The 14,301-nt window shown below is 43.6% G+C and overlaps 1 protein-coding gene across 1 annotated transcript in view; it reads right to left on the reverse strand.

Annotated features, from left to right (window-relative positions):
• Positions 1-14,301, reverse strand: part of LOC122541917 (testican-2) — an 80,658-nt gene that overhangs the window by 23,013 nt on the left and 43,344 nt on the right. The window contains exons 3-5 of the mRNA XM_043679138.2: positions 9,836-9,950; positions 4,987-5,092; positions 2,851-2,965 (exon numbers count right to left, since the gene is read on the reverse strand). Coding sequence (XP_043535073.2) covers positions 2,851-2,965; positions 4,987-5,092; positions 9,836-9,950 — 336 coding nt within the window. The remainder of the gene's footprint in view (positions 1-2,850; positions 2,966-4,986; positions 5,093-9,835; positions 9,951-14,301) is intronic.

Below are 14,301 nucleotides of genomic sequence, written 5' to 3' on the forward strand. Positions count from 1 at the left end.
CGGATAAGCACAAAGGAGAAGTAAAAATGGTGTGTTGATAGTTAAACGGGAATTTGGCTCCTGATGCTGGGAGTGCTGTCAGGTCACTGTTAACAGCGAGATGGTAATTGAATGTTATAGTCACAGGGTGAAATGCTGGTTTGTACACCAGGTACAATGTTCCACCTGATATGGTTGCAATAGACTTAATGTTTACAAAATGCATTTCATGTCAGATATACAGTCTGAAGCTGACAACAATCCAAATTAGACATCAGAGATCGCACATTGCTAAAAAAAGGACACATGTGGTCGAAACTTTTAATCTTGCACTCATGAAGATTGTCAGCTGAGCTTGTGCATTTTGGAAGTTACACACATTAATACACAGACAGAAAGAACATGTACTCATACTCCACCTGCTTCAACTCAACTAAACAGATGGCAACCATTACAAACCAAAACAACTGCAGATACTGTAAATCAGAAATAAAAACATAAGTTGCTGGAAAAGCTCAGCAGGATCTGGCAGCATCTGTGCAGAGAAATCAGAGTTAACGTTTTGAGTCCGGTGACCTGATTTCTCTCGACACACATGCTGCTGAGGGCTTTTCCAGCAATTTCTGCTTTTATTATTGATGACAATCATTTGTTAGCTCATTTTTCAGGTCAATGCCCTGACCAATTAAAGTCAGCCTCACTGACTTTAAAATTTAAACAAAGTTTGGCAGTTAGCTGTCAATCAGCATTGATTAATATAACTTCCTTGGCATGGCTTCTACCAATCAGAGTTCACATGCCAACAAATCAGCACTCTCCCCTCAGGTAGTATGAATATTGGTTCTCCCGTCAAATTGGTATTCTTGGAAAATGTCCTGATGAGTGCACAAATGTAATTGTCAAGAAAATGTGTCCTTTTACAGCAATACTCGGGTCCTGTACGACCAAATGACTATTTAAACGAGAGAAAGTGCAACGGATGTATTTTGTTTTCATGCTCCACATTGATATGCCTGAATATATTTTCAATCCTCTTGACTTACAATGTGAGGCACGCAGCCCAAGTATTTTAAGTGTCCAGCCCCTTGTACACTATGGGGATTAGTTGAATGTTGTTGCAAATTCTATAAGATTCAAGCTGAAGTGTTCTCCTAAATATGTTCCTAATTTTATGAATGACATCAATTGTTTGGAAAGAAAAACACACTGGATGGGGACAAGTTGAATATTATTGCAAATTCAATGAGATTTAAGTTGAAATGGTTTTGTAAATTGTTTGGACAAATATTATGAAGAAAATATCTTTTTGGGAAATAAAGAGTTGGAAATGATCACAACCTCAAGCCTTTCAGCCACAGGGTACCACAAACTAGTAACATCTTGAACCTGTTACATTGAAAGAATAGAATTAGCAGCTGGAGTAGACCATTCAGCCCTTTGAGCCAGTGCTGACATTCATAAGATCATGGATGATCTGCTTGTCCTGAATTTTCATTTAACCCCCATTAACCTATACCTGATAATATCAAAATTATGTTGAAGGATCTCAGAATGAAACAGGCTGTATAGAGAAAAGTTTAATTCTATTGCACTTACTGTAATTTTCAATTTGAAATGATTTATCATCAGGTCATAGTCATAGAGACGTACAGCATGAAAACAGACCCTTCAGCCCAACCAGTCCATGCCAACCATAATCCCAAACTAAACTAGTCCCACCTACCTGCTCCTGGCCCATATCCCTCCAAATATTTCTTATTCATGAAGTTATCCGAATATCTTTTAAATGTTTTAACTGTACCCAAATCCACCACTTCCTCTGGAAGTTTATTCTACGCACTAACCACCCTCAGTGTAAAGAAATTGCCCCTCATGCCCTTTTCAAATCTTTCTCCTCTTACATTAAAAATATGCCCCTTGTCTTGAAATCCTCCACTCTAGGGAAAAGTCATCTGCTATTTACCTTGTACAAACCTCTCTTGATTTGAAAAACCCCTATAAGGTTACCCCTCAACCTCCTCCGCTCCAGTGAAAATAGTCTCAGCCAATCTAGCCTGTCCCTATAACTCAAACCTTCCATTCACGGCAACAATTCTTTCCTGAATCCTCTCCAGCTTAATAATATCCTTCCTATAACAGGGCGACCAGAACTGGACACAGTGCTCCAGAAAGGCCTCACCAATGTCTTGTACAACCTCAACATGATGCCCCGACGCCTGCACTCAAAGGCCTGAACAATGAAGGCAAGCATGCCAACCATTTTCCTCACCACCCTATCAACATGTGATGCAAACTTCAAAGAATTATGTGCCTGAACCCATAGGTCTCTCTTATCCACAACACTATTGAAAGCTTGCACCTGACACAGAACGTATGTTGTAAACATTATGAGTACTATAGTTGGATTGAGGCATCTAAGAGTGGATCATGATGCAGGAGGACATGTTGAATTTTATTGTCTGTTCTTTATAACTCAATATGCTTTGTAGTGTACTTTCAGAAATCCAATGAATATGGGTATAATTTTCAGAAAAATAAATCTCGGCTTGTTATCAACAAATACATTTTTTGTCACTAACCTGTATTTGCCTGGGTGAATTAGTTAAGAATGTAAGAAATAGGAGCATGAGTTGGCCATGTGACCCCTTACCCTATTCTATCATTCAATACAATCATGGCTGACTTTTTAAACCAGTTCAATTTTTCTGCCCTTTCCCCACACCACTCAAAAACCTATCAACTGCCATCTCGAATAGACTCAATGAGTGAGGGTCTATTGGCAATAGGCTTGGAGCAATGGTCGGTTTATACTTGTGCCTAACTGATCATCGTCACTATCATTGGAGCTCTAGGCCCACAGCTGGTATTCACCTGACTTGCTTGCAGGGTCAGAGGTCGGAGTGCGTTCTGTTGGACATGGACATTTGCCTTCACACTGCTGGTTGAGCTGTTTCCCAGTCAGACAGACCTGTAGCTCCAGCTTACACTGTGGAGAGAGAGAATTGAGAGGAAGAGAGAGAGACAGAGAGACAGAGAGGGAGGGAAGAAGAGGGGTTAGAACAAGTCAACGGATGAATTCAACTGCACCTACTCTGTGGATTCACCCACTTTGGAGAGAGTTGTCAGCTAATTAATGGAATACCGCGATTATGGTTTTGAATTCCTTTCAATTCTTTCCTGTTAGTTTTCTCTCACAGAAGGTTATTTTGATTCTGGGTCAGTGCACTGATGTTGGGTGTAAGCCCAGAGCATCCGTAACAAACAGTCACACATGGAACAATGCCACAAACTTTCTTGTCTTCTGTTAGTTACCATGTTAATATACTACCCCTGACACAATAGCCTACCATGTGGTACTTCATAGAATGTTGAAACTTTATTGCTGGAACAGCACAGCAGGTCAGGCAGCATCCAGGGAACAGGAGATTCGACGTTTCGGGCACAGGCCTTTCTTCAGGAATCCTGAAGAAGGGCCTGTGCCCGAAACGTCGAATCTCCTGTTCCCTGGATGCTGCCTGACCTGCTGTGCTGTTCCAGCAATAAAGTTTCAACTTTGATCTCCAGCATCTGCAGACCTCACTTTCTCCTCGAGTACTTCATAGAATCCCTACTTGCAGGTAGAGGCCATTTGGCCCATCGAGTCTGCACAGACCCTCTGAAGAGCATTCCATCCAGACCCACACCCCATCCTAGCCCTGTAACCCCACATTTTCCACGGCTAATTTACCTAGCCTGCATATCCCTGAACACTATCGGGCAATTTAGCATGGCCAATCCATCTAACCTGCACATTGTTGGACTGTGGGAGGAAACCCATGTAGACATGGGAAGAATGTGCAAACAGACAGTCACCTAAGGCTGGAATTGAACCCAAGTCCCTTGTGCTGTGAGGCAGCAGTGCTCACCACTCAACTACCATGCCCCTGCGGTGTGGGTAATAGGGAAGGCAAGTAGAACTTTGACCTTTATTTAACACGGAATGGAGGATAAAAAAAGGTCTTGCTAAAACTATATAAGGCACTATTCAGATCTCACGGAAAATACTATGAACAGATTTGGGTTCATTATCTAAGGTAAGGGTATACTGGCATTGGAGGCAGTCCAGAAAAGGTTCACTCGGCTAATCCCAGGCACAGATTTTCCTATGAGGAGATTGGGCCTTCATAGGGAGTCTCACAGGTAGATGGAGAGAGAAGGCTTCCCTCTGTGAGATGGGCCTTTATCTGAGAGAAAACTAACAGGAGAGGGATACTGCAGCATGGTGGCTCAATGGTTAGCACTGCTACCTCACAATGCCAGGGACCCGGGTTCCATTCCATCCTCGGGCGACCGTCTGTGTGGAGTTTGCACATTCTCCCCGTGTCTGTGTGGGTTTCCTCCCACAGTCCAGAGATGTGTGGGTTAGGGTGGATTGGCCATGGGAAATTGGCCGTCGTGTTCAGGGATGTGGAGGTTAAGTGCATTGGTTAGGGGCAAATACAGAGTGTCAGAGTAGGGCACTGGATCTGAGTTGGATACTCTTCGGAGGCTCAGTATGGACTCGTTGGGTCTAATGGCCTGTTTCTACACTGTAGAGGATTCAATGAATTCTATCCCAGAGTAAAACAGAGGTGAGGAAGAATTTGTGTAATTCTTTAACAGAGTGGGCTATGTAGGCTGGGTCATTAAGGATTAAGATAGACAGATCTTTAATCAGTGAGAGAATTGAGAGTTATAGGGAAAAGGCAGGAAAGTGGAGTTGAAGATAATCAGATCAGGCTCAATCTCACTGAATCGCAGAGCTTAATGTGCCGAATGGCCTGCTTTGACTCCTGCATTGTATGGTGTTATGGCCACTGGGTCCACCAAGCCCATGCCAACTCTTTGACAGAGCTATCCATGTGCCTCTCTTTCCCATGGCTCCTTCCAGCATTTCTCCTGGTCCCCTTTGAAAGTTACAACGTTCTGTCAGAATTCCAGGGAAGCGCACTCCGCTCCTTCCAGGGAGCTCCGGAATACCAGTCCTACCTGCGATGAGTAGGTGTGACCATCTGAGCCACACACAGGTTCCACCTGATCTGCTTGGCATGGCTTGCAAGTGTTGTCCACGTGCCCCAGGGAAGACTGCTTGATTCTGAAATAAAAGAAATTAGTGAGGAATATCTGCAGAAAAACCAGTATACCCTTCTTGAAAAAAAAGAGTTTAAAAACCTTCCCTTTATAACTCTGCTATGTGACTGACCACCTTCAATTCTGTTTCCAGAGAATCAGGAAATAGGGAATATTCTCGTCCAGGTTTTCAAAACCATGAAAACCATTCTAAGCATTGACAGTAATCTAGGTTTGTTCAATACATTGCATCAATTGTATAACACCTTGATCTTTTACTATAAATTCTGTGTCCTATGATCCTGCCCCACTAGCTACCTGACGATGGAGCAGTGCTCCAAAAGCTTGGTGATTTCAAATCAACCTGTTGGACTATAACCTGATGTTGTGTGGTTTTTAACTACAAAAAGTTTCAACTGTGCAAGATGGAAAAGATTGTGAGGTCACCCAGCTCAGTATTATTAGAGGGAAAATCAGGAATATATTTTTAAAAGCTTTATTGTGGTTAGTAGCAATGGCAATGACGACACAACATTGGTTAAGCCACAGCTACAGTATTGTGTGCAGTTCTGGAATCCACATTTTACCAGGCATATGATAGCGCTGCAGAGGGTGCAAAGGGACATTTACCAGGATGTTGTCTGGGCTGGACAGTTTTTTTAATTATGGCGGAGAGATTGAACAGACTGGAGTCGTTTTCATTGGAGCAGAGGAGATTGGGGCGGGGTGACATGACTGAAATTATGAGGGGCATAGATAAGGTAGACAGTAATGAATGTTTTCCCCTTGTTGAAGGGATCAATGACCCTCCTGCCAACTACATTTGCTGAATTAGTTATTGGTTGGCATTTGCAGATTCTCCCCGTGTCTGTGTGGATTTCCTCCGGGTGCTCCGGTTTCCTCCTGCAGTCCAAAGATGTGCTGGACAGGTGGATTGGCCATGCTAAATTGTCCCATAGTGTCTAGGGATACACAGGCCATTTGGATTAGCCATGGGAAATGAAGGGTCATGGGGATATTGTAGGGGTGTGGATCTGGGTGGGATGCTCTTCAGAGCATCAGTGTGGACTCGATGAGCCAAATGGCCTGCTTCCACACTATAGGGATTCTACAATTCTATGACCAAGGGGCACAGATTTAAAGGTCAGAAGGTTTCGAGGAGATGTGAAGAAAATGATTTGTCACCCAGAGGATGCTGGGAATCTGGAACTCACTGCCTGTATGGGTGGTGGAGGCAGAAACCATCAGAACGCTGAGATTTAAATGGTCATTGAATAAACATATGGATGATAATGGAACAGTGTAGGTGAGATGGGCTTCACATTGGTTTCCCAGGTTGGTGCAACATCGAGGGCCGAAGGGCTTGTACTGCGCTGTAATGTTCTATGTTCTATGTGCACTTGCAAAACCAAGGTAATGGGCCAACTGCTGGAAAAATGGGATCAGGATAGCTAGGTGGTTGATTTTGATAGGCACAGACACAATGGGCTGAAGGGCTTTTTTTCTGCACTGTAGTCATCTAGGTTTCTAAACGCGGCAGAGATTAGAGTACAGTAATTTCTTCCAGAATGCAGCAGTGTGTTCCTGAGCGAAGCCACGATATACAAATACACTGGAAGTGTTAGCCATGTACTCATGTTACAGCCAATGCACACTTTAATAGTTTGCATTTTAGAAACAGCGTTCCCTATTCACCCAATCACGTTACAATCCATTCACGTTAATGAAAGACGCTCTATAGCAGAACTGACGGTACTTAAAATTTAATTACGAAGATAAGAATAACATGATACAGGGACTCTGTGTAGTTATTTTAATGGGATTAATGACAAAAAAAAAGATACGGGGAAGAAGGATTATAATGGAACAGTTAATGAAAGAAGTTGCAACATACAAAGGGCCACATGGCCTCTTTCTGTGATGCAGATTCAAAGATTGAATTACTAAGGACACAAAATCATAAAACAATTATTGAGATTTTCTGTATCGTCTGCTGTTCTCACTGAGAATACATGCTGACAAACTGCGTGCCCATTCCAGCCACCTCAAGATGCTAAAGATATTCACTTCCAACATGTTGTACCAGAACAACAACAAGGAGCTTATCCAAGGAGCTGCACCTCTGGGACACTATGCACCAAGAGGGAATTTCAAGTGGGGGTAGTGTTGGCAACCATTAACTTGACCTATTACCTCAGTCAACCCATCAGTGAGCAAGTGGCCAATCAAAGGAACAGGCAGTTGGTAAACTGATCAGTTCTATCTGGTTCTAACCACAAGTGACATGCAGGTTCAGAAACTAACACCATGGAATAATACATGTCGGTCATGACATGAAGTAAGTATAGTGTACTTGGAAGGAACAGGTGAATTATGGATTTCAAAGTTCTCCATCATTGCCTTGGTCTCACCTCATGCCTTGGAATATTTACTCATTGATTAGATTAGATTCCCTACAGTGTGGAAACAGGCCCTTTGGCCCAACAAGTCCACACCGACCCTCCAAAGAACAATCCACTCCCCTGACTAATGCACCTAACACTATGGGCAATTTAGCATGGCCAATTCACCTAACCTGCACATCTTTGGACTGTGGGAGGAAACCGGAGCACCCGGAGGAAACCCACGCAGACACAGGGAGAATGTGCAAACTCCACACAGACAGTTGCCCGAGATGGGAATCGAACACGTGTCCCTGGCACTGTGAGGCAGCAGTGCTAATCACTGAGCCACCGTGTCGCCCTGCTAATAATTGATTGTTGTTATTGGACCAGAATTCCATTATCATTGGAATTCCATTATCATTGGAACAAACGACTTATCAGTAGGGTAGAAGCTGAACTAGATGGACCTTGGTCCATTCTTATCTAACAATTCTGTGTTCCTATCTACAGCAATTATTGATTGATCAGCAATGGCTTTAGATCTGTTCAGCTACTTTATAGAAATGCAGGCCACCTGGATAGGACAACTCTGCTTCATTTCAATTTCCAATAATGTTCCGTTACAAGTTGAGTCTGAGTTAAAGTCATTTCAGCAGAAATAGTTAACATAGAAGAATACAGCGCAGTACAGGCTCTTTGGCCCTCGATGTTGCGCCAATCCAAGCCCACCTAACCTACACTAGCCCACTATCCTCCATATGCCTATTCAATGCCCGCTTAAATGCCCATAAAGAGGGAGAGCCCACCACTGCTACTGGCAGGGAATTCCATGAACTCACGACTCGCTGAGTAAAGAACCTACCCCTAACATCTGTCCTATACCTACCACCCCTTAATTTAAAGCTATGCCCTCTCGTAATAGCTGACTCCATACGTGGAAAAAGGTTCTCACGGTCAACATTATCTAAACCCCTAATTAACACTGATGTAATGAGTCCACATTATCTGTTGCTCTGATATGCACCTCGATTTTATTAGGGAACAATTTTCATTACTCGTTCAGCTCTTTTGTGTCTATGTCATTATTTTGGTGTGTTGTCAGAATTAATTTATACAGTTCTTATGGGAAATAAATAGCTGTATGTTGTTCTTTTTCAATCCATCAGATTTTTCTGAAATGTATCTCTAACAACTAGTGAGGGCCCCCTGTATAGGACATGTTACAATAGGCATTAAATACTCTGACAGATTACAGCCGTTCAAATTAATTTCTCCAGCCGCAGTGGCTTCAGACTTAATCACCACCTAGAAATAGTAGTACAGAAACAGGCCTTTCAGCCCTTCCAGTCTATGCTAGTGTTTGAGCACTTTCCCACTCTGTTTCCTCCTTCTCCCCAAATTAACATATATTGAGCTTGTCTGAACACCACAACCACTCCTTATGGTGGTGCACATTCCACATTCTAACCACTCTCTGAGTGAACAACTCCACTCATGGCTCACCACCCGATCAGTCAATGGAAATTTGCTCTCCTTTTGCCGAGTGCACACCAAAACAATTTTCAATGTTGCCCAAATGTAACAAGACATTTGGAATACAGAGGACAATTATATTTCCCGCAGAGACAGCCAGAGCATTAATAATGCAGAACAATCAATAGAGTCTGACTTTAAAAGGATTCTGTTTCATTATCAGGGATCATTTTTACACAAGTTCTGCCCAGCTTCAGAAGCTGTGTCATCACTCAAGTGACAATTCTTTCATCAATTTAGTCAATTAACATATTGCTGCTCACAGTATCCTCACGTCCTGGTGCCAAGGTTAACTCGGGATATGTCACCACCCGTGGGATTGGATTGATCGCAGATGTGAACGGACAAAGATGTCCTCCAATCCGATGTGGAATGTGAACTAGGCTGGACTAAGCTGCCTTACTTTGAACCAAATCATTAACTCATGCAGGATGGTGGGATTTGGATTTGGATTCAAACAAGTACAATCACATGATGGTTAGACAACACAGTGCAGGAGGCTGTCCAAGAGGGCAAAGGTCACCTTCGCCCGAGGTAATTGGGCCAAGTATTCTCATGGGTGACACAGCATCCGTGCTACGAATTGCACACAAATGAGCTCCATGCTCAAAGTCTCCACATATGCTACAACAGAAGCACACGTTCACTTATCTACACGTATGTCCTTATCAATGGGGAGGGTGCGATGTACATCTTCATTGGGTGGGGTCTGTCTGTGATGTTACTGAAGAGAAAGCGTCCCTCATGTACAGAGTATGAATGTGCACAACCAGAAACACGTCTATGCAGATCTCGCAGCAAGTCGCATTGGCGTGTGTGAGGGAACGTAATGGCATCCCGGCGCATCTAACCTGTGCTGTAATTTCTTGCGACTGATGCACATGGCCTTCAGCTGGCCCTGGGAGATACACACTTTGTGTCGGCTGCACTTCACCTTTTGACAGGGGTCCTTGGTGGGATCCAGTGCTGCAGAGGGAAGAAAGCACACAATAGTCACTTACGGACAGGAGAATACTCAAGAATACACAGTTGGGCTTTCCAAATGTCTGCAGCTACAATCAGGGAACATTCCAGAATGAGGCCATTTGGACCACTGCATCTTTGCTGGCTCTTTGAAGGTACTCCTAAGTCATAACCTTCCTGACCTCTTTACCTGCTAATAACCTATTTGTTAGGGGGCCAATAAAATGGAAGCACACCATTTTAAAAAAAATTAAATTTAAGACATTTAAAAGGGGCAACCTTTTCACTCGGAGGATGGGTCGTGTGTAGAATGAACTGCCAGAGGAAGTGGTAGAGGTGGGTACAATTACAACATTTAAAAGACATTTGCACAGGTGCATGAATAGGAAAGGTTTAGAGAGATATTGGCCAAATGTAGACAAATGGGACTAGTTCAGTTAGGGAAACCTGGTCAGCATGGACGAGTTGGGCTGAAGGGTCTGTGCTGTATGACTCTATGACTTTAGCATCTCTCTTACTCCTCCTGGACTACACTAGCTCACTCTCCAACTGCATTTCAGGCGCTTAATGAAATTATTTACATTTTATCAGTCTATGCCCATTGTCCGCATTTTACAGACATTATTCCGAACAAGGTGTGAGCAATATTAACATGTTTTATTCCACGTGTAATTTTTATTTGATCTCACCTACTCCCCTCACAACTAGAAACCAGGTTTTAGAGTCTGTCCTGAAGTTTTGTCCCATCTTGGTCCATCCATGTCAACGCTACATCAAGAAAGCACTCCATTGCCTCTATTTCCTCAGAAGGCTAAGGAAATATGGCATGTCCACAGTGATCCTTACCAATGTTTTTGATGCACCATAGAAAGTGTCCTATCCAGAAACATCACAGGTTGGTAGGGCAATTACTCTACTCAAGACCGCAAGGAATTATAGAGAGTTGTGAACACAGCCCACTCCATCAGACAAACCAGCCTCCCATCCATTGGCGCCATCTATATTTCCTACTGCCTCCGGAAAGCTGCCGACATAATCAAAGACTCCTCCCACCCTGGTTATACCCTCTTCCATCAGGAAGAACATACAAAAGTTTGAAGGTATGTACCACCAAATTCAAGATCAAGTTGTTCCCCACTATTATCAGACTTATAAATAGTATAGTAAAGTTTGCTGCTTTCTGCACTTTCTCTGCAGCTGTAGCACTATATTTTGCATTCTGTTCTATTCCCCTGATATTCTAATATAATGACTTGGAGATGCTGGTGTTGGACTGGGGTGGACAAAGTTAAAAATCACACAACACCAGGTTATAGTCCAACAGGTTTATTTGGAAGCACTAGCTTTCGGAGCGCTGCTCCTTCACTCTGATGTAGGGTATGCTTTGTCTGGATAGCATGCAAATCAATACTTTGTACTATATCTCGGTACATGTGACAATAAGTCAAATCAAATCACATAACCCTTTAGCAAGTACAAATTTTGATCTTTCTTGCTTCCCCCTCCCCACTCTCTCCCATCCTGTCTCCTCACCCTCCATCCCCTCAAGCCTCCCCATCCTCCCTCCCCTGTTCATCTTTGATGACGGCTCTGGGTCCAGTTGGCAGAATCTGTTGATAACTTGGAAGCTTTTGAAATTTCACAAGAAGTGACAACCGTTCCCTCACTGCCGGGAATGTTCATTTGGAGAGAAAACATTCTGAGGTTGCAGTGGTTCTCCAGAATTCTGGCTCCCTCTAGGGGATGGGATTCTTGTTTTGATGAATAAAAAGGAGAATGCTTTTTATCTTTAAAAAAGGAGCGTCACCAATCCCACACCATGAGAAATCTCAAGTTTCAAAGGCTCATTTAAGTTGAGACTCAGTTCTTGGATTGCGAAGGGAAACAGTCATTCTATCCCTTGCCTTTTGAAGACAGAATTAGGGCAGTATATTCCAGAATTAAGTGTAAAGTCTAGCATCAATACCTGAGCCAACCCACAATAATGTTCAAGGTTTAATCAGCTGTTGGGTGCAATGACTGCAGTCTGGCCTAGAAATTTAAGAATTATGAGATTGCCCTCCAAAGTCACACACAGATGAGAACCCTCTATCTCAGACAGCTCAGACATGACACCCAAGTCACAATCCAACTGCCAACACTAGATGTCACAAGCGCTTGATGTTGGCAAAGAAAAATAGAAGGGGAGAACATTTTCTTTCAGAACACATTGCACTTTTGTTAATGTCAATGCACGTACTGCCTGAAAGGACACAGACTGAATAGCCAGTCTCAAGAGGGATGAATGTTTAAAAAGGGAAAAGACCTAAAGTGTTTTGGAGATATGAGTGGGGGTTGGGGGAAGGGGGTGGATTCTGAGACTCATTGGCTAGCTCCTTCAAATAACCAGCAGGGTTGCCTGGCCCAAATGGCTTCACTCTGGAAGGTTCTCTGCTTGCAATTGCAGATAAACTCAACACTGCACTGCAGACTGAGTTTGATTATTGCAGCCAATTCTGCAGTTGGCATTAATGCTGTGTTGTGCTGGGTTCCCACTGGACTGAAGTTGTTTTGAACTGGAACTGATGACTGAACGGGTCCGTGAGATCTCAAACTGAAGGCTTGTCAGCTGATGCACAGCTGATGTCATGTTGCGGCTGTACGGGACACTGGTTTGGCCACTTTTAGTATACTGCATTCAATTGTGGTCTCTCTGCCATAGGAACTATGCTGTCAAACTGGAAAGGGTGCAGAAAAAATTTACAACGATGTTGCCGGGTTTGAGCTATAGGGAGAGGTTGAATAGGCTGGGGCTGTTTTCCCTGGAGCATTGGAGGCTGAGGGGTGACCTTACAGAGGTTTATAAAATCATGAGGGGCATGGATAAAGTCAAGGTCTTTTATCCAGGATAGGGGAATCCAAAACTAGAGGGCATAGACTTAGGGTGAGAGGGGTAAAATTAAAAAGGGACCCAATGGACAACTTTTACACACAGAGGATCGTGCGTGTATGAAATGAGCTACCAGCGGAAGTGGTGGAGGCTGGTACAATAACAACATTTCTTTGGCATCTGGATGGGCAAATTAATAGGAAGAGTTTAGAGGGATATGGGCCAAGTGCTGGCAAATGGGAGTAGATTAACTTAGGATACTTAGTTGCCATGGACTAATTGGACTGAAGGGTCTGTTTCTGTGCTGTACATCGCTATGGCTATGTCTAGAATCACCAAATAATGCAAAATAGCACATGTCCAACACAAGATACACAGAATCACCTGTGTTCTTCACGATTCCTGTGTTCTTTTCAGATTCTCTACTGTAAAGTTTGAAGCCCGTCGCTGCCCTGAGGAGGAACGATTCTCTCAAAGTAATGCTAGGTACCCAAAAGGCACCCAGCAGGTCCATTCAGATGGTGGCAGCTTCATAGAATCCATCTAGTCCTTCGGCCCAACAAGTCCACACAGACTCTCTGAAGAGTAACCCACCCAGACCCATTCCCCTTACCCTATATTTAGGGTGACCAATGCATCTAACCTACATCTCCCTGAACACTACGGGCAATTTATCATGGCCAATTCACCCTAACCTCGGCTAGACATTTTTTCACAGGCCTCACCCTCACTGAACACATCGCCAGCTGCCGTAAGTGTATCCGCTACTTTCCGATGAGTTCTGATAATTTCCACAGGGACTATGATCAGGAGGAGTTTTGTTTGAGCTTTGACCCCATTAGAAGATTCATTACTTAGTTTGGGGGGAGGGGGAAGCAGCCCTCAGTGACGTTCCTGAAATGAGTTGCTGCCACACACCAGGAGTGTCCAACACTCCAGCTACTAAAATTGCTTTGAGATAGAGTACAAAACAGCGTCTCCAGCAGTGCAGCACTCCCTCAGCTTTGCCTGTTGTTCAAGTCCTCCTGTCCGTTCCATGCTGGGTCTCATACTCCACATGAACCACCCACCACAGTCATTTATTTCACCGTTTCAACCCATCTAGGCAGAAGTGGGGACTGCAGAAGCTGGAGATTAGAATCAAGATCAGAGCGGTGCTGGAAAAGCACAGCAGGTCAGGCAGCATCTGTGGAGCAGGGAAATCGACGTTAATTTTCCTGCTCCACAGATGCTGCCTGACCTGCTGTGCTTTTCCAGCACCACTCTGATCTTGATTTCAACACATCTGTCTATTCCTTTCTTCCTCATGTGTGTCTCAATGCTCTCATTAAATCCGATCAAAGCTATTCACCTCAATACTCTCTGAAGCACAAAATCTACTTTCTAAAACTCTCCAGATAACAATGTTCCTCAAATTCCCAGCTGGATTTATCTTTCGTTGTGGGGTTTCTTACGCTCTGATACGCCTCATGGTCCATTTGGGAG

This window comes from Chiloscyllium plagiosum, unplaced genomic scaffold (genome assembly GCF_037043375.1).
Source record: "Chiloscyllium plagiosum isolate Xiang-an unplaced genomic scaffold, Cpla_swu_hap1 HiC_scaffold_43, whole genome shotgun sequence".
NCBI classification, from domain to species: Eukaryota; Metazoa; Chordata; class Chondrichthyes; order Orectolobiformes; family Hemiscylliidae; genus Chiloscyllium; species Chiloscyllium plagiosum.